The 17,424-nt window shown below is 58.9% G+C and overlaps 1 protein-coding gene across 1 annotated transcript; it reads right to left on the bottom strand.

Annotated features, from left to right (window-relative positions):
• Nucleotides 1-1,898: 1,898 nt before the first annotated feature.
• Nucleotides 1,899-16,416, bottom strand: LOC141967146 (sacsin-like). The gene is made up of 8 exons (XM_074920594.1): nucleotides 16,241-16,416; nucleotides 15,645-15,732; nucleotides 15,345-15,447; nucleotides 14,847-14,993; nucleotides 13,185-14,517; nucleotides 12,857-12,945; nucleotides 2,759-12,213; nucleotides 1,899-2,725 (listed from the first exon to the last, which is right to left on the bottom strand). Exons 1-8 carry the CDS (start codon nucleotides 16,414-16,416, stop codon nucleotides 2,150-2,152), a joined length of 11,967 nt encoding a protein of 3,988 aa, XP_074776695.1. The 3' UTR covers nucleotides 1,899-2,149.
• Nucleotides 16,417-17,424: the final 1,008 nt, after the last annotated feature.

The raw sequence follows: 17,424 nt of genomic DNA, 5'->3' as shown, positions 1-17,424 counted from the left end.
AATCGCAGAATAGTTTGGGTTGGAAGGGATGTTACAGACCATCTAGTTTCAACACCCTGCCATGAGCAGGGCCATCTTCCACTAGCCCAGGTTGCCCAAAGCCCCGTCCAGCCTGGCCTTGAACCCTTCCAGGGAGGGGGCAGCCACAGCTTCTCTGGGCAACCTGTGCCAGTGTCTCATCACTCTCAGTAAAGAATTTATTCCTAAATCTAATTTAAATCTAAATCTCTTTCAGTTTAAAACCATGACTCCTCACCCTATCCCTACACCCCTGATCAAGATCCCTCCCCCCTTTCCTGCAGCACCTTTCAGCCTTGGGAGGCCACTCTAAGTTCTCCCCAGAGCCTTCTCTTCTCCAGCTGAACCCCCCCAACTCTCTCAGCCTGTCCTCACAGGGGGTGCTCCAGCCCTCCGAGCATCTTCAAGGCCTCCTCTGGACCCACTTGAGCAAGTCCATGTCCTTTTTATGTTGGTGGTCCCAGAGCCGGAGTCTCACAGGAGCACAGTAGAAGAGGGGAATCCCCTCCCTTGACCTGCTGGCCACACTTCTCTTGATGCAGCCTAGGATATAGTTGACTTTCTGGGCTGTGAGCTCACGTTGCTGGCTCACAGTCAGTTTTCCATCCACTAATACCGCCAAGTCCTTCTCCTCAGAGCTGCTCTCCATCCACTCCTCACCCAGCCTGTGTTTGTGCTGGGGATTGCCCTGACCCATGTGCAGGACCTTGCCCTTGGCCTTGTTGATCTCCATGAGGTTTGCATGTCCCACCTCTCCAGCCTGTCCAGGTCCCTCTGGATGGCACATCCCTTCCCTCCAACATGTTGGCCACACCACACAGCTCATGGGAGAACTTGCTGAGGGTGCTCTTGGTCCCACTGTCCATGTCACCGACAAAGATGTTAAACCATGCTGGTCCCAATACTGACCCCTCACGAACATCACTCATCATATTTAACATATTAAAGAAGGAGTAAAAACTGCTGCACAACAGCAGCTGGGAGGGAGGAGTGAGGATCTGTGAGAGAAACAACCTGAGAGGCACCAAGGTCAGAGAGAAGGAGGGGGAGGAGGTGCCAGAGCAGAGGTTTCCTCTGCAGTCTGTGGTGCAGGCGGTGGTGGGGCAGCTGTGCCCTTCAGCCCCTGGGGGGTAACGGTGGAGCAGAGATCTACCTGCAGCCGGGGGTAAATACAAGTAGGTGGAGATGTCCTGAAGGGAGCTGCAGCCCATGACAAACCCACACAGGAGCAAGCTCCTGGCAGCAGCTGCAGCCTGTGGAGAGGAGTCCACACAGGAGCAGGTCTTCCGGCAGGACCCATGGCCCCGTGGGGGACCCATGCTGGAGCAGTCTGTTCCTGCAGGACTGCACCCTGTGTAAAGGACACATGCTTGAAAAACTGCAGCTCATGGGAAGGACCCACATTGGAGAAGTTAGCATAGGACTATCTCCCATGGGAGGAACGCCGCGCTGGGCAGAACAGCGTGAGGAAGAAGGAGCAGCAGAGATGAAGTGTTATGAGCTGACCCCAACCCACATTCCCCATTCCCCTGCGCAGCTTGGGAGAGGAAGTACAAGAGTTGGGAGTGAAGTTGAGCCTGGAAAGAAGGCAGGGGTGGGGGGAAGGTGTTTTTAGGTTTGTTCTTTTTCTCATTATCCTACTCTGCTTAATTGGCAATAAATTAAATTAATTTTCCTAAGTCGAGTCTGTTTTGCCTGTGACAGTAATTGGTGAGTGATCTCTCTGTCCTTATCATGACCCATGAGATTTTCATTATATTTTCTCCCTCTGTCCTGTCAAAGACAGGGAGTGATAAAGCAGCTTGGTTGGCACCTGGTAGCTAGCCAAGCTCTACTCACCACAGTCCTCTAAACCCTTTCATCACCACCTTCACCTTCCACACACCCCCAGTCAGCCATGACCTCTCCATGCCCCCTGACCACCCTGTTTAGTGAAGAGTCTACCAGCACGGCAACATTTATTATTGTACATTATTTCACCCCCCACAAGGCATGCCAATGGCACATGCTACCCCATGACTTTCAGTGGCCTAGGCCCCCCATCTGCTCCCATCCCCCTCCTGCCATAGTCCGGACAGGTCTGTGGTGGTCCTGTGGCCCAGCTGGCAATGCTCCCTCTGTGGGGACATCCTCACATTCTGTCCACGTGGTCCCGCAGCCTCCCCAGCACTCCTTGCATCCGCTTCAGCACCCCCTCCTCATCCACACTGTTGAAGGCCTTGTTGGGAGTGATGGGGAAGGGGTGGTAACTCGGGTACTGGGTGGCCTTGCTATCTACGCCACAGCCATGCAACCACTCCACCTCCTCTGTCAGGCCCCTCAGCTTTGGGTCCACTGCCTCCAGCCATTGGGCCACTCCCAGCAGCCCCACTGGCGCCTCAAAGGCCTCACTATGGCAAAGTATGACAGCCACCAGCGCCTTCTCCAGGGCCTGGTGCACCTTGAAGAGGACCCAGTTGGGGCAGCAGCGCCTTATGTCATTGTGGGCTGCCTGCAGGTCACTCTCGGCCTGCTGTAACCACCGCTGGGCCTCTGGGATGGACGGAGTCAGGGCCATGGCCTTGGACAACCAGGAGCCATGGCCTTCCCATCCCCAGAAGTAGCGCTGGGTTGCCAGGCTGTGACCCACATTGCCATTCACCTCTGGCATCAGGCTGTGCCAATCCTTCCATGGCTTCCCCTCTGCCACAGCCTCCTCCTGCATCCGCTTCAGCTCTGGCTCCAGCTCTGGTGCCATGACCTCCTCTGTCTCTGGTGCAGCACCCATCAGCGCCACATCATTCTCCTCCAGAACAAAGGCCACATCCCGTGGCTCCTGGCATACCAGCATTTCACGCAGCACTGACAAGGTGGGTGCATCCAGCTGTCCACCCAGGATGATATTGATCTCCTGAGCTAGTGTCTCCAGGATCCTCAGCTGGTGACGGTCCAGCACCATCTCTGCATGCCGGATGTAGAGGAGCCGCTGGGCACCACCAGACGAGCACACATGGATGACTCGTGGCTGGGAGCTGCCCTCCACCTTGGCACCACGGTGGACCAGCATAGTGCAGATGTCCTCACAGCACTGCACTTTCAGCTGCTCCACTGCAAAGCAGCCATCCCCCTCTATTCTCATCACAGCCCTGTGGCTCTGCCACCGGAGCAGAGTCTTTAGCCCCATCCTAAACCATGGTGATACCAGCAGGGTCTGCAGACGCCTTTGCCCAGGGCAGTGAGAACCGTAGCGACATGGCCGTGGACTGCCCTGCTCCAGCCTCTGCTCTGTCACCTCTGAGAGTGCCCGTGGCCGCAGGTGCTGTGGTAGCATTTGCAGCAGCTGCCAGGTATTACACCCGGTCCCCGGCAGTTCAGCCATAAACACAAAGGTCTTCTCCAAAGCTTTAGAGATATTTGAGGACACGCAGTCATTGAAGTACAACCTGTGGGATGACTCTAGGCAGTCAGCAGTGCTCAGCAAGTACAGCTCATCCACAGTGGAGAGATCAGGGGGCTCCCGTGCCTCCTGCAGCAGCTTAAAGAAGTGCCTTGTGGCCAGCAAGACTGTCTTCTTCTGGATAGTACTGAGAATCCCACTGGCATGGCTCTCCTGGTGGATTTTGGCCAGGACATGGCTGTAGTGAGTCAGTGTGGGGAGCAGGACCACCCCAAGGTGTTGCAGGAGGTCTCCATAGGCAGCCACGTGGGAGTCAGGCGTGAGAAGATAGGGGAAAAAGTCAGCCTCATCTGGGAGTGATGTCACCACTTGATGTGGCATGGCCATGTCCCCTGACTTGGCAAGCACCACAGGCAGCTCAGCAAGGTGCCCTGTGTCCACCTCCTTCAGATGGGTCTGCAAGAAGTTGTACACCTTCTGGAGCACATTGGCCCGTGTGTTCACCTGCTGCTGTGTCTGGCAGGTTGCCCTGCACACCTGCTCCAGGTTGGCCATCACCAGGGCAGTGGGTATTTCTACAAGGACTCCCATGGCCTCCAGGAGGTCCCGCTTTTGTTCAAAGGACTTTGGCAGGATGGTGGCTGATGTCCACACGAGCTCAGCCACATCTTCTTGGCAGTGGTAAATACTGCCCTTCAGGGCTACAGGCTTAGTGCAGGCAGAAAATGGGGGGTGGAGGTTGATCAGGCTTGGGGGGATGTCCAGTGGAGGCAGGAAGCGGATTGAGGCAATTTGCCCCAGGAAAGCCTCCGACACAGGCTTGCCCAACAGGGTGCAAAGCTCTTTGAGCATCTCCTGCTGTTGCGCCAGCAGGTCTTCACTGTGGCACCCACCCTGAGTTGCTTGCTGCTCTATCTCCTGGGCCAGTGCCACAAAATCCTCCTCAGAGAGGCTGGTGCGGACACCCAGCTGAAGGAGAAAATCCTTAGCAGCTTCCTGCTTGCCATCTAGCTCCGCAAAGAAAGACTTGGGCACAAAGCGGTGTTGGAGCCGCAGAGTGTGGAAGGAGAGCGTGTTGTCATAGAAGTAGGAGGCCCGGCACAGCACACCGTGGGCATTGGGTATAAAGGCCACAGTCTGAAAAGCTGCCACAACAGCTTCCTTGAACTTAGCATCACAGATGGGTTGCAGAACAAAGAACAAGCGCACAGCTTCCATGAGCTCTTGCACTGTGAGCTGGGACAGCCGAGGCAGCACCACAGTCAGGAAGAGCTTCTGGTCATCTGTAAGCTCCCACTGCAAATCCTTGGCCAGGTCCTGGTGGATCTTGTCTGATGTGAGCAGCAACACATCCTTATCCAGGTTGTACAGGGCTTGGGCACCCCGGGTCAGTTCTGGGAAGTGACTGCTGAGCATTAGCACCTTGTGGTAGGGTGCCACAGGTACATAGCCCCCACCATACTTCCGGAAGAGAGGCAGGAGCCGGAGCTGCTTCACTGCCGATGAATCCAGTTGTCCCCGCACAAAGTGCAGCAGGACAGTAACTTCCCAGTCGTTTAAGCCCTTCCAGCAGAGATCAGCTCTGGCTTTTGCCAGCTGGGCCAGCACAGCCCTGGGCTCTTTAGCCTGCAGTGCCCTTGCCTTCAGGCAGTGGTAGGCAAAGTCAAGAGGCAGCAGAGACTGTAGGAGCATAGGGATGCCCAGTTTGTGCAGCACCTTGGCCACCTCTGTGTCACACTGAAAAAGAACACTGGGGAGGGAGGATAGTGGCAGTAGGTGCTTTGAGCCTCTCTCATGCCCCTGAACAGGCAGCACCACCACATCCTGGAGATGATTCATGAATGACTTCATGTCTGCCTCCAAGTCCTTTTTGGCCTTTATGGGTGTGTAGACAGTGCTGAAGAACTTCCACAGATCCTTGAGCCATTTCTCTCCCTCTTTGGTCCAGTTCAGCTGACCCAGTGCCTTCTCGATGAATGGTATGGCCTCCAGGAGGCCAAGTTTCTTCACAAAGCGAGGCAGTGTCAAGTTAGAAGTGAATTTGTCAGCAAAACAGTGGTGATGGTGGGGGAAGAGGTGGGCAAAGGTGTTGTCGAAGACTGGGTGGTGGATGCTGAGGGCTTTCAGGCAGCCATCATGTGTAGCCATCAAGGGCAGGCCTTCCAGTTCTGCTTGGTCCACATCCGTGGGATCCAGGCAGAGTTTCAGCAAGATGGAGCAGTTCTCTGGGGTCCTCAGGGGTGTCTCAGCCACCATGCAGGGCACGGGGATTGCCAGGACCTTGAGGAAGCGCCGGAGAGTGTGTGGCTGCAAGGCAACAGCATCCACATGGGCTTCAGAGAACTCCTCATAGATCTGCCGCAGGTGGGAGAATGCTGGCACCAGGTTCATGTTCAGGTGCTGCAGCACGTTCTGGAGAGCTTGCTCAGGCACTGCCTTAAGGAAGTATGGCTCTGTTAGCACGTCCCCACCACCTGGAGATGCCCAGGTCATTGTCACCACATTTTTAGGTGGCTTCACGTGGTACACAGGCACCAGGGGCAGACGGGCATGACTTAAGTGCCTATAGACATCCCTCACCAGGTTCTGAAAGACAGGTAGCACCTTTTTCACAGTAGGGAAGAACTGGAGGTAATGGGAGGCCAGGTGCTTCTCGCAGACCTGCAGGGACTTGTACTGGAGCCCTTCAGGTCCCAGAGCTTTCCACTGCCTAGTGAGAAAGGCACAGTATAGTGGAGCCACCAAACGCTGGAGCAAGAAGCCATTCCAGGCTGCTTCTGTGCTGCCTCGGTCCTGGCGGAGATTGCGTCTGGCTGCATCCACAGAGAAGTTGGCATTGATGTGCACAGGCAGGCCTGTGGCCAGCAGCAGTGGGAGGGTGCAGAAAACTTTGCCTGTGAATTTGTCCAAGCCCAGTGGCTTCAGGCGGGCAGCTACAGCTCCATAGGGCAGACGCTCAAGCACCGGAGACTCCTCTGCCCCCTCCTGCACCCCGATTTGGGAGATCACCCTCCACACAGTGCTGGTCTTGGCCTTGCTGGTTTTGACTGCCATGTTATAGGAGACAGAGGTGGGGCTGTTCCCATCCACAGCTTGGCTCAATCTCGCTTGAAAACCCCGTCTCAGTTCTGCATCACGATCTGTCAACTCTGTGGCCACCCGCAGCCTCTCCAACACCTGCCTCCCATCTCGGGGGATCTCAGAGAAGACCACCGTGCGGAGGTGCCGGAGGAAGAGCACCAAGTCCTCACCTTCCTCAGCCAGTACTGTCTCCATGGCCATGAGGTCTTGGTCCCTCACAACCATGCCAGACACCTTGGAGGTAGCAGCCCCAATTGCAGTGCGGAGGGGCAGCCGGAAAAGGACACCCTGGTTCAGGTTGAAGAAGGAGGGTAGGAAGGTGCCATAAATGTCTTGAAAGGTTCTCTTGAATTCAGGGTTGACAGCGAACATCCCACCAGGACTCTCAACTGTGGCTACAGGCACGTAGTGGAGATGGGGATCAAAGACACACAAAGCACTGTCTCCAGTAAGGAAGGCTGGGCAATCAGTAAAGTGGAAGACAGTGTTGAAGCCAAGGCCAAATTTGCCTGTGACATCCTGCCGGCCTTGCTTGCCACCCACCCCCAGACGCTGAATGCCTTCAATGTCCTGCTGCTGGAAGGGGCTGTCACTGTAGATGCAGAGGGCAGGGCCCTGCAGGTCATTCCATTTCTCACTGAAAGTGGCAGCCGCTGGGTGCTGCCGCCGGTCCCAGACAAAGTGCACAAGACTTGCACCAGCATCATCTGCATTCTGGAGCATCTCTGTCACGATATCACGAGCAGATGCTGGGTACTCGCCCAAGATGTTCTTCAGTCGTGTAGGCAAGTCTTCACGGGCACCAAATGGCTGTGCCCAGAGGTTCAGGTCCACAGTGAGCAGTTGGCTCCTCTCCAGTGCCCGGTGGCGTGTGGTAGACACCCCACAGCGCAGGGCTGTGGGTCGGGACAGCTGTTCATGGCACAGCAGGACATTTCTGTCCACTGGCATCCATGGCGTATCATTGAAGTGAAGCTTGTCCCGTGGACGCAAAATGCCCTCCTGATCAGGCAGAAAGAGTTGCTGGGTCTGGTAGGCATCTGGCTCTTTGTCATCTGCCATCAGGCCAAAAGACACCAGCTGCAAGGCCATACTCAGCTCCCTGGCTGGCAGTGGCTCTCCAGCATGCCTGTCTGCCAGGGTGCAGAGCACTTGGGCATAATCATCCCAGGTGAATGTGTGGCGCAGCCCCACACATTTCCAGAGTTGGCTGTAGAGATGGTACTGCTCTGGGAGCTGGTGAAGATATGGGACAGCCTCAAATGACAGCGTCTCAGCGACAGCGGTGACTGGCACAAAGTGGGAGCCTATCAAGACGAAGGGCTCCTTTTGGGCCACCGCAGAAGCCACCTCATCCCAGTTGGAGTGATCTCTCTGGAGCAGCATGTTCAGGTACTTGTAGCAGCAGTGGGCTTTGTTCTGCAGGTTCTCCAAAGGGAGAGCGTTGGAGCTACGGGTCAGTGCCTTCAGCTGCTCAAGAACTGTCGCTGCTGGTAGCTGCCGGTCCAGCCCCAAGAAGGATGCAACTTCCTTGGAGAGGCTGAAATTTTCACCCAGCACTTCAGGAGCCAAGACAGGGTGGATGAGCCCCACTAGTGGGGCGCAGTGGTGATGGTAGAGCTGGGCAGCAGGCAACAGCACATTCTCACCAGTGGGCAGTGTACCAGGGAGGAAGGGCAGAGTCTGGAAAGCTGCCTGCAAGGTGTTGTTCACCCTCTTTTCCACTGCATCCTGAAGCAGCTCAAGGATGCAGGCAGACCTCCGGTAGCCCTGGGCATGGTCCTTGGTCCAGATAAGTTGCACTGTCTTTGCCCGCTCCAGTAGCTCTGCCAGGGCCATTGTGTCCTTAACCATGCCCAGCCTCTCCAGTCGGCTTAGTCTTTCTGGGGAAAGGAAGGCGTCCCCAGTGGGGAAGCGCCCATCCTTAGGGTCATATAAAGAGGCAGTGCGGCCTCTGGGATGCACCAGGCAATTGATGAGCTGCAGATGACCATGAGGGGTGGCAGGAATGCAGGGCACTCTCTGCAGCACTTTGTCTACATCATCATGGGACATATCCAGTGCATGGAGAAGCAGTGAGTCCCGGTCAACAACAGAGAGGTCTTCCAAGTTGGGAAGCACAAGTTCACAGTAAAAGCGGGGCCAGTCATAGGTGCCAGCATCCACTGCCTGTCCGAGGCCCCTCTGCACATGCTCTGGCAAGGCCACAGCTAACAGGGGATGGGGCAGGATAGTGACAAAGACACGCTTTGCCACGGCACCCAGCTTGGGGTGTCTGACCACAGCCTGGTGCAGGAAGCGGGCATCCTGCAGTGAGCACCATGAGCAGCCATCAGAGAAGAGCCTGGGGCCATTCTTGGCTGTCACAGCCTCGTAGAAACCAGTCACAGCCTCCGTAAAGGGGTAACGGGCAGTGTTAGTGTCCGGCCAGAAGACATGATATTCATAGCTCTTCAACTCACCTGCCTCATGCATGGTGCGGAGGTGGTCCAGTGCCCGGAGCCAGGCAAGCGGCACAGCATTGCGGAGCAGCGCCCGGTTCCACTCACCCCGCTCCGCCGTGTCCCACAGCCCCTTGCGGTTTGAGAGGATGCTGAAGGCCCCGTGCACGTGGATTGGCAGCCCTGAGGCGACTGGTATGGGAAGGTGGCAGAAGACTTGTCCCTTCTCAGCATTCAAACGCGGCACCCACTTGCCATCTGCAGTAAGGGCAAGGGGAAGAGCCACACCAGCCATGGGAGGCAGAGAATGGAGCCCTGCCTGTTTGTTCTGGTGAAACAGTTGCAGCAACTTCCCATCACTCTGACACACCAAAACTAGGTAGTGCCATGTGGTCTTGGATGCCTCTTCACAGGCTGTGAGCTGCTCAATGGCTGCCCAGCTTGGGGGGTCCCCAGGGGCCCCCAAGTCCCGAATCTCCTTTCGCCGTAGCATGGCCAGAGGCATGGTATGCTCCGCAGAGGTGGCCGTGTCTGGCAGCATCTCCAAGGACATCTCCCTCACCTTCTTCAGGAAGAGCAGCAGGAGCCGGTTAGAGCCAAGGAAGCCGGTGCCAAGGGACTGGATGCGCTCAGTACCAAAGGCTTCTGAGCAAATCTGGGATGTCACAGCTTCCTCTTCAGTGCGAAAAGGCAGGCGGAAAAGGCTCCCTGGAAAGGGTCCTGACTCAGGCAGGCGGCACCCAAAGATACCATGGTAGGGCCAGAACTGCTCAGCAAAGGCACGGAGGATGCGTGGTCGTCTGGAGAAATCCAGGCGGATGCCAGGGCAGCCAGTCTTGGGGATGTGCTTGCCCAAATGGGTGCCATTGGGATCAAAGATGAGCATTGTCTCCCCACTCAGCACTGCTGGCACATCTGTTACACGGTAGACAGAGCTGAAGCCCAGCCCAAAACGCCCGATCTGGCCTGCCTGGCCCTCCTTTGTAGCAGCCCCAACTCGTGTGATGTTACGGAGGTCATCCTCTGTGAACAGGGCATTGTTGTAGGCCCAGAGGGCTGGACCATGGCATGCAAGCATGTTGGGGTCTAGCAGTCCGGAGGTGGCCTTTCTGCAGGGTCGGAGGTCCAGGAGGAAGCGGCACACAGTAGCTCCAGCATCCTCTGCATTCTGGACCATCTCTGTGAAAAGGTCGCCTTCCTCACCATACTCCCGGAGGATGTTGCGGAGCCGTAAGGTGATGGGCTCTGAGGGGCCACAGGCCGTGAACAGCTCTGGCCCCAGCACCCGCGTACTGAGCAGCTCTGCCCCAAGGAATATGGCTGTGCTGGATGGCACTGACTCATGCACCACCTCTTGAACATCCTCCTCTGCCTCCAGCTCCATGTCCAGGTACACAGTAGAGGCAGCTGGGCGGAGGGCAAAGCCTGAGCCCTGCGAGATCCTCACAGGAACTGGCACTGTGCCCTTGCCCTGGTGCCCCCGACTCTTAAGCCACTCCAGGACAGCTACAGCCACCTGCAACTCTGCTGCAGTGCCCTCTCTGGAGCTGCGTGTGTCTATATCTCGCCCCAGGCAGTGCAGGGCTGCAACTGCCCTCTCCTCACTCACCCTCGCCTGCACCCCCCAAGCCTGGAAGAGGCAGCTGTAGGGCAGGAAGTCAGGGGGCACCCGGGGCACCAGCATCCCCAGATCCAGCTCATCAGGATAACCCAGTACAGCATCACATGGCGGGACAAACCCAGACCCAGTCCACACCACAGCATCATCGGGGGCAGCCCTAAAGGTCTTCAGGTTTTCCTGCATATGTTGGTAGACAGGCCGGAGTGCAGGACCTACCTCACCCATGTCCCTGCACACTGCCAGCTGTCTCAGCTGCTTCCACACACTCTCTGGTGGTGGGGTCTGGTTCAGTCCCAGCTTATTCTCTGCCTCTGGCACAAAGGCACCAGTCAGGTGCATGGCAAGCCCCACCAGGGGCTCGTACTGGAGGGACCGCAGCTCCTTGGGGGGCAGGAACTTTTGCCAGGTACTTCCAGTGCACTTGGAACGAGGCACCCATGGCAGGGCCTGGAGCTCCCTAAGCTTCGCAGCGCTGAAGCCAGCCAGTGCCTTGGGGTGGTTACAGACCTTGATCAGTGCCTGAGCCCTGTTCAGAGCCACTGCGTCACCCTGACGCACACTTGCTGCAGCCTTTAGGATGTCTGAAGGCTCCAGGCAGCCTTTACCGTGCCGCAAGCCCAGGGCTCTCAGGGCACGGAGAACAGGTGGACTGCGGAAGGTGGCAGGAGGAAAGTGCTCAGGGCCCAGCAGTGCCTGCAAGGTGCTCTCGCAAGGGTCATAGAGGTCTCGTGGGCACACGGGGCCATTGGGAGTCTCCAGGAAGGCCAGCCTGCTGCAGGCCTGCTTCAGCAGGGGACTCTGTGCAAAGAGGATGTCTCCATGCTGCAGTACCCAGAGCATCAGAGCCTGTGTCTCAGCTGCTCGCCCTGCATAGGCACCCTGGTCCACAGCTCTGATGGCCTCCAGCATCACGTTGGCTACACTGGTGAAGGACGTGTTGAGCCTCCCGAGGAGCCGCCGGTCAGCTTCATCCCGGCACTGCAACATGGCCTCTGGCAGCACCACATCTCTGGGCACCTCCATCTGCGGCTCCAGGGCAGGGGTGGCACCAGCTGGTACCAGCTCCGTGGGCTGTGGGGTGGCCAAGCAGGGGAGTGGGGTGAAGAGGGGCAGAGCAGCCAGTGTGGCCCTGTCCTGCTTTTCCAGGGAGGGGAGGTCTGACAGGTAGAGTCGGAGTGTGACCACATCCGCAGCAGGCAGCGAGGCCAGGCGGGGGGCCACAACTGTGACTCCCTGCCTGCCCAGGGCCCGCAAGGCATTGAGGGGGGATGGAGGCAGGACATAGAGGGACAGGGAACGGTGCCACATGCCTGGTGGCACCACTGGGCAACCCAAGACCTCCAGCACAGAGGCCACAGCAGGTGGCAGGCACTGGTCCTCCCATGTCTGGAAGATAAGACTGGACTGGGGTAGCAGCGGAGCCAGACGGATGCTGGGGGAACCCAGTGGGGCCAGGGAGATGAGAGGGAGCCCCTCCAGAGGGCTCAGGTCTTCCACGTGGTGGGCCAGAAATTGCCACAGGGCTGGGAACCAGGAGGCTGGAGGCTGGGGGGAGCCTTTGGCCGGGCACCAGGTCACTGGGGTTGAAGATTGGGATGTCCAGGTAGGGGGAAGAGCCAAGCGTAGGGTCTGGGCAGTCACAGCTGGGTCCAGCAGAACCAGGTTGGAGAATAGACCTGTGTGTGGGAGGCAGAGGCTGGATGAGGACTACATGGGACCTAGAACCTGGCAGGGGGACCCAGGGGAGAAAGAACCTGAGATCTGCAGGGGATTGGGGGGCCCCCCATACTGGGGATGGGAGGACCTGGGCTCTGGAAGGACAGTGGATGTCCTGAACAGGAGGAACAGTGGAACCCCAGATTGGTGGGGACAGAGGAGAGCTGAGAGGGAAAAAGGTATTAGCAGGACCACTACTGGGGGGCACAGAGGTCCTCAGATGGGGAACACAGGGAGACCCAGGATCCAAGGGAGAACAGAGGAGACAGAGGAAACTTCTAAGAACAGCAGGGACAGTGGAGTCCCCAGAGACACAGGGAGATGCAGGATAGGAGAGGTGGCCTTGGGCTCAGACAACACACCCCAAACCAGAGACAGTGAGACTTGGGATCTACAGTCCTGTTAAATGGATGGGGGAAGCCCGGAGCGGGGCCTTGGACAGGGTTCAGGGGCTCCAGGTATGTATAGGGAGTATCAGTGTGGTACAGAGAGATACTGGGGCTGCAGAGGAGCCCCAGCGTGTACAAGGGTGCCTAGGGCTGTTGAGGTTTAGAGGAAGATGAAGAGACTCAAAGGAGATCCAGGGACCCTCCAATCTCTTACCCGCCTTAGCAATGCCTCGCAGAAGGCTGTCCAAGCCTGGCTCCAGGTCTGAGGGCAGGAATGACCCAGCCAGGCCAGGCAGGAGCTCCCTGTGGGGACAAATGGAGATGCTGGAGGACTAGAGGAGTAATGAGGGCAGGCAGCTTCCTGGACACTGGCTCAGCTCCCACCCAGTGATACTGAGGGAGAGGAGGAGGGCAGTGAGACACCCAAATGTTCAGGTTTGACCACGGGGACGTTCAGCTCAAGAGCGGGTGCTGTGCCCTAGGTAACTGGCTCACCTGCTCACTCCTGCAGGGAATGAGGATGCCTGAGGCCACAGACTCACCTGGGGCAGTCCAACGTGTCCACGTAGACAATGGCTGACTCGGTTCCAAAGGCCACAAAGGTCCCATCAGCACGAGGCAGGAGGGGGAGACCCCGCAGTTCAGCATGGCGCCCATCCCCAGCCACATAGCGCAGCAGGGAGAGCCGGTCGGCGGCGGGGAGGCCTACGGTCCCATGGCGACGCAGCACCTCCCGCACGTGGCCTGCTGTGGCCTCCCGTACACCTTCCACCATCCCCAACGCCAGTGCCCTGTGGACATGGGCTGGGACCTCAGCCACTGGCTCCCCAGCTGCCACCAGAAAGGCCTGGACCACCTGCCGTGTGGCCATGTCCCCCATGGCCTCTGGCAGCAGCACAGCCTCAGCGGCCCGCAGCCGCCCCGCGGCCCTCTCTGCGGCTGGCACCAGGGTGCGGGCAGCTGCCAGCTCCCGACAGACATGGGTCACCAAACTGTGGACGCGGCCACTGCTTGGCGTGTGCTTGGGGTCTGGCCAGATCCTGTAGGTGTCTGTGTCAGGCAGAGCCGCGACCACAGCAGCCATGTGGCTGTAGACCTGTGGCAGGAGGCCAAGGAGCAGCAGAGCATTCCAGCGGGCATCTTCCCCATCCTTCTTGTCCTCCTCAGGCCAGCGGAGATGGCGGCGGTCGTCGGAGAGGGTGAAGGGCGCACTGGCGTGGACGGGCAGCCCTGTGGTCATCTCGTCTGTGGCTGGCAGGGGTAGGAAGCAGCACAGCCGCCCTTGGCAGGGCCCACAGAGGGGGTGTGCCAGGCTCAGCTCAGGGCAGCACCCCAGCTTTGCGCCCAGTGCCACGGCCGGCCCCTCCATGGCCCTGCCCGTGGCCACCAGCCATTTGCTCCCATCCCTCACCCCATCCCCGTGCAGGGCCACCAGGCGCCACGACAGCCTCAGTCCCTCATCCCCTGATGGCCCTGGCACAGGGAGAGGCTGAGGGGATGCCACAAGGGTCCCCATGAGTGTCTGTGCTCCATCTGGGGCCACGTGGTGCACCGCCACGTGACGGATGTGGCGGAGGAAGAGGAGGGCGAGAGGGGCCTCTGTAAGGAAGGTCTGGAGGAGGTTACGGAGGCGCCCAGGATCGGAGACCGCTGCAGTGATTTCTGAGGGTTGCCGGCGGAGGGGGAAGCGGAAGAGGGTGCCATGGGCAGAGCCACGGTGCTGTCCCACAGCTTCCAGCCCAGCCCAGAAGGGCTCGAAAAGGCCAGGAAGGTCCCGGGCTGCAGAGACATCCCAGCGGGCACCACCACCTGGCAGCACCTGGCATTCGGGATCCAGCACCCCCAAGGATGGGAGGCTCAGCACACCTGGCAGGTCTGGGGACATTAAGAACCATGAGGCCACAGGGATGGCATGGACACCACTGCTTCCTTGAATCGTCCCAGCCCATCGATGATCCCACAGTGCCTCCCATGATCCCAAGCTTAATCCCAATTCATCAGTCCTCCCTCAGTTTTTTTCTGCAGCCCTGCCCTCCGCCCCCATCCAGCCTTCCAGCCTCCCGGTGCTTCAGGTTTCCTCACTTCAGACACAGCCCTCCATTTTGCACCCCCTCAGTGCCCCCCAGTACTCCCCAGCACCTGTAGTTCAGTGCCTCCAGTACACCCCCAGTTCAGTCCCAGCTGAGGCCCCCAGTGCTGCTCACCTGTGAGGTGGTAGACAGAGGTGAAGCCCAGGCCAAAGCGCCCCACAGTGCTGGGGTCCTCCCGCTTGTGTGACACGCCTGGGCGCAGGATCCCTGTCCAGTCCCGGGGGGACATCAGGGCATCATTGTAGGCCAGGAGGGCTGGGCCTGGGGAGTTAGGACCATGGGTCAGGGGAGACTTGGGACATGTAGGGAGCATTGTGACCCACACTCAGTATCTCCACAACCTCAGTTTCCCCTCCAGTCCCACAAAATCCCGCTCAGTGCCCCCAGTACCCCTGAGTCCTCCCAGTACTCTCAGTGCCCACAACACATCCCAGAACACCTCATTGGTTCCAGTTCCCCCAGTCCACCGTGATCTTTCTTCAGTTCTTCACCAGTATCACCCAAACCCTCCCAAGTACTTGCCAGTGCCACCCCTGCGCTTTGTCCAGTTTACTTGCCAGTGCCACCCCTGCGCTTTGTCCAGTTTTTCCCAGTGCCCGTAGTGCCTCTCACCCTGGGTGCCCTCCAGCCCTCCTCTGGTGACGTCAAACTCCCGCTCGTCAGACACAAACACGACCTTGTTAGCACCAGCATCGTCCGCATTCTGCACCAGCTCCTGGGTTCAGGGATCAGCGTTAGGACACCTTGCGCCCCCCCAGCCCCCAGAGAAAAGCACTGACCAGCTCTCCCGGCTGGCCAGCGAGGTCCAGGGCTTGGTGCTGGGCAAGGACCACCGCCCACCCCAGCTGCCTGTGGTCTGTCTGCCCAGCTGGGCAAGAGAGCCTGGGCTGCTGGGCTCCCTGGGGGTCTCACCTTGAGGATTTGCCCCCCATCGGGGTACTTCTGCAGGATACTGTGCAGGTAGTCAAGGAAGATGGGTGCCCGCTGGCAGAAGGTCTCCCTGCAAAGTGGAGAGAAGGGGCGGGGGGAGCAGAGCAGAGCTCACCTCCATGGGCAGCCAAGACCCCCTTGTCCTGCTCGGATCCCTCAGGATGTCCCACTTCTTGGGGGGGGTCAAGGACCCCATGTCCTCCCGGGCTCCACTGAAACAACCACCTCCGAGGTCTGTGTGTGTGTCGTCGTCGTCCCCCCCCCCCCCCCCCGCCCAAGGCCCCCATCTCTTTCTGGGATCCTCCAGCAACACTGAAACTTCTCCATATACCCCCAGCAAGCCTCCAAGTCTCCCCAGTAACCCTTGAGTCCCCAGTCCCACCAGCAGCCCCCAGTAACCCCCAGGAAGTCTCCAGCCATCCCTCACGTCCCCCATAAAACCTCAGTAACACCCCGGTGCCCCCCCTCGCCACAGCCCCACTCACGCATTCGGCTCCTTGTGGGCCATGAGAGGGGCTGTGGGGGGACACCGTGTCCGGCGATGCGCTGCCCGATGCGCTCCCCGGTGTCTGAGTCACGCTGGCTCCGCCGGCCCTGGCTCCACCCCCTCCCCCTGCAGTTTCGTTTCCTCGCGGAAAACGCCTTTCGGTTCTGAAAAATTGAAGCGGGGGGAAGGGGGGGCGGGGGCCGCTGAGAGACACTTGGCCAGGAGGATACAGCGATAGGTCGCGGTGGGGTGAGGGCCTGAGGCCATGGCTATGGGGCAGGGACAAGGGAATATGGCTATGGGGCAAGGACCATCAGGTCAGGCAATGGTGATGTGGCTATGGGGTGTGGCCACTGGGCGACAGGAGTTGGATGGGCACACTGCGTAAAAAACTGTCTGGATGGCCGGGCCCAGAGAGTTGTGGTGAACGGAGTTAAATCTGGTTGGCGGCCGGTCAGAGTGGTGTCCCCCAGGGCTGGGTGTTGGGGCCACTCCTGTTTAACATCTTTACTGATGATCTCGACGAGGGGATCGAGGGCACCCTCAGTCAGTTTGCAGAGGACACCCAGCTGGGTGGGAGTGTTGATCTGCTCGAGGGTAGGGAGGCTGCAGAGAGACCTGGACAGGCTGGAGCCATGGGCTGAGCCCAACTGGGGGAGTTTCACTGAGGGCAAATGCCGGGGGCTGCCCTTGGGCCACAACAACCCCCAGCAGGGCTACAGGCCTGGGGAGGAATGGCTGGAGAGCTGCCAGTCAGAGAGGGACCTGGGGGGGGGTCATAATGAGCCAGCAGTGTGCCCAGGTGGCCAAGAAGGCCAATGGCATCCTGGCTTGTGTCAGCAATAGCGTGGCCAGCAGGGACAGGGAAGGGATCTGAGCCCTGGGCTCGGCACTGGTGAGGCCGCCCCTGGATGGGTGGGTTCAGTTTTGGGCCCCTCACCCCAAAAAGGCCATTGAATGACTCGAGCGTGGCCAGAGAAGGGCAACGGAGCTGGGGCAGGGTCTGGAGCACAGGTCTGCTGGGGAGCGGCTGAGGGAACTGGGGGGGTTTAGTCTGGAGAAGAGGAGGCTGAGGGGAGACCTCATGGCCCTCTACAGCTACCTGACAGGAGGGTGCAGAGAGGGGGGATGAGTCTCTTGACCGAAGCAACAAGTGCCAGGCCAAGAGGGAATGGCCTCAAGCTGCCCAGGGCAGGGTCAGGCTGGCTCTGAGGAAGGATTTCTGTGCAGAAGGGGCTGTTGGGCATTGGAATGGGCTGCCCAGGGCAGGGGGGG

The sequence above is a fragment of the Athene noctua genome, chromosome 16 (assembly GCF_965140245.1).
Source record: "Athene noctua chromosome 16, bAthNoc1.hap1.1, whole genome shotgun sequence".
In the NCBI taxonomy this organism is placed as follows: Eukaryota; Metazoa; Chordata; class Aves; order Strigiformes; family Strigidae; genus Athene; species Athene noctua.
This window is presented reverse-complemented; position numbering and strand designations above follow the sequence as displayed.

Bases quoted from the DNA above. Each gene is read 5' to 3' on its own strand.
- LOC141967146 (XM_074920594.1), bottom strand. From the start codon at position 16,416: ATGGCCTCAGGCCCTCACCCCACCGCGACCTATCGCTGTATCCTCCTG. The intron at 15,733-16,240 runs GTGACTCAGACA...TCCACTTTGCAG, and splicing joins CCAGGGCCGGCGGAGCCAGC to GGAGACCTTCTGCCAGCGGG. The intron at 15,448-15,644 runs GTGAGACCCCCA...CCCTGAACCCAG, and splicing joins ATGGGGGGCAAATCCTCAAG to GAGCTGGTGCAGAATGCGGA.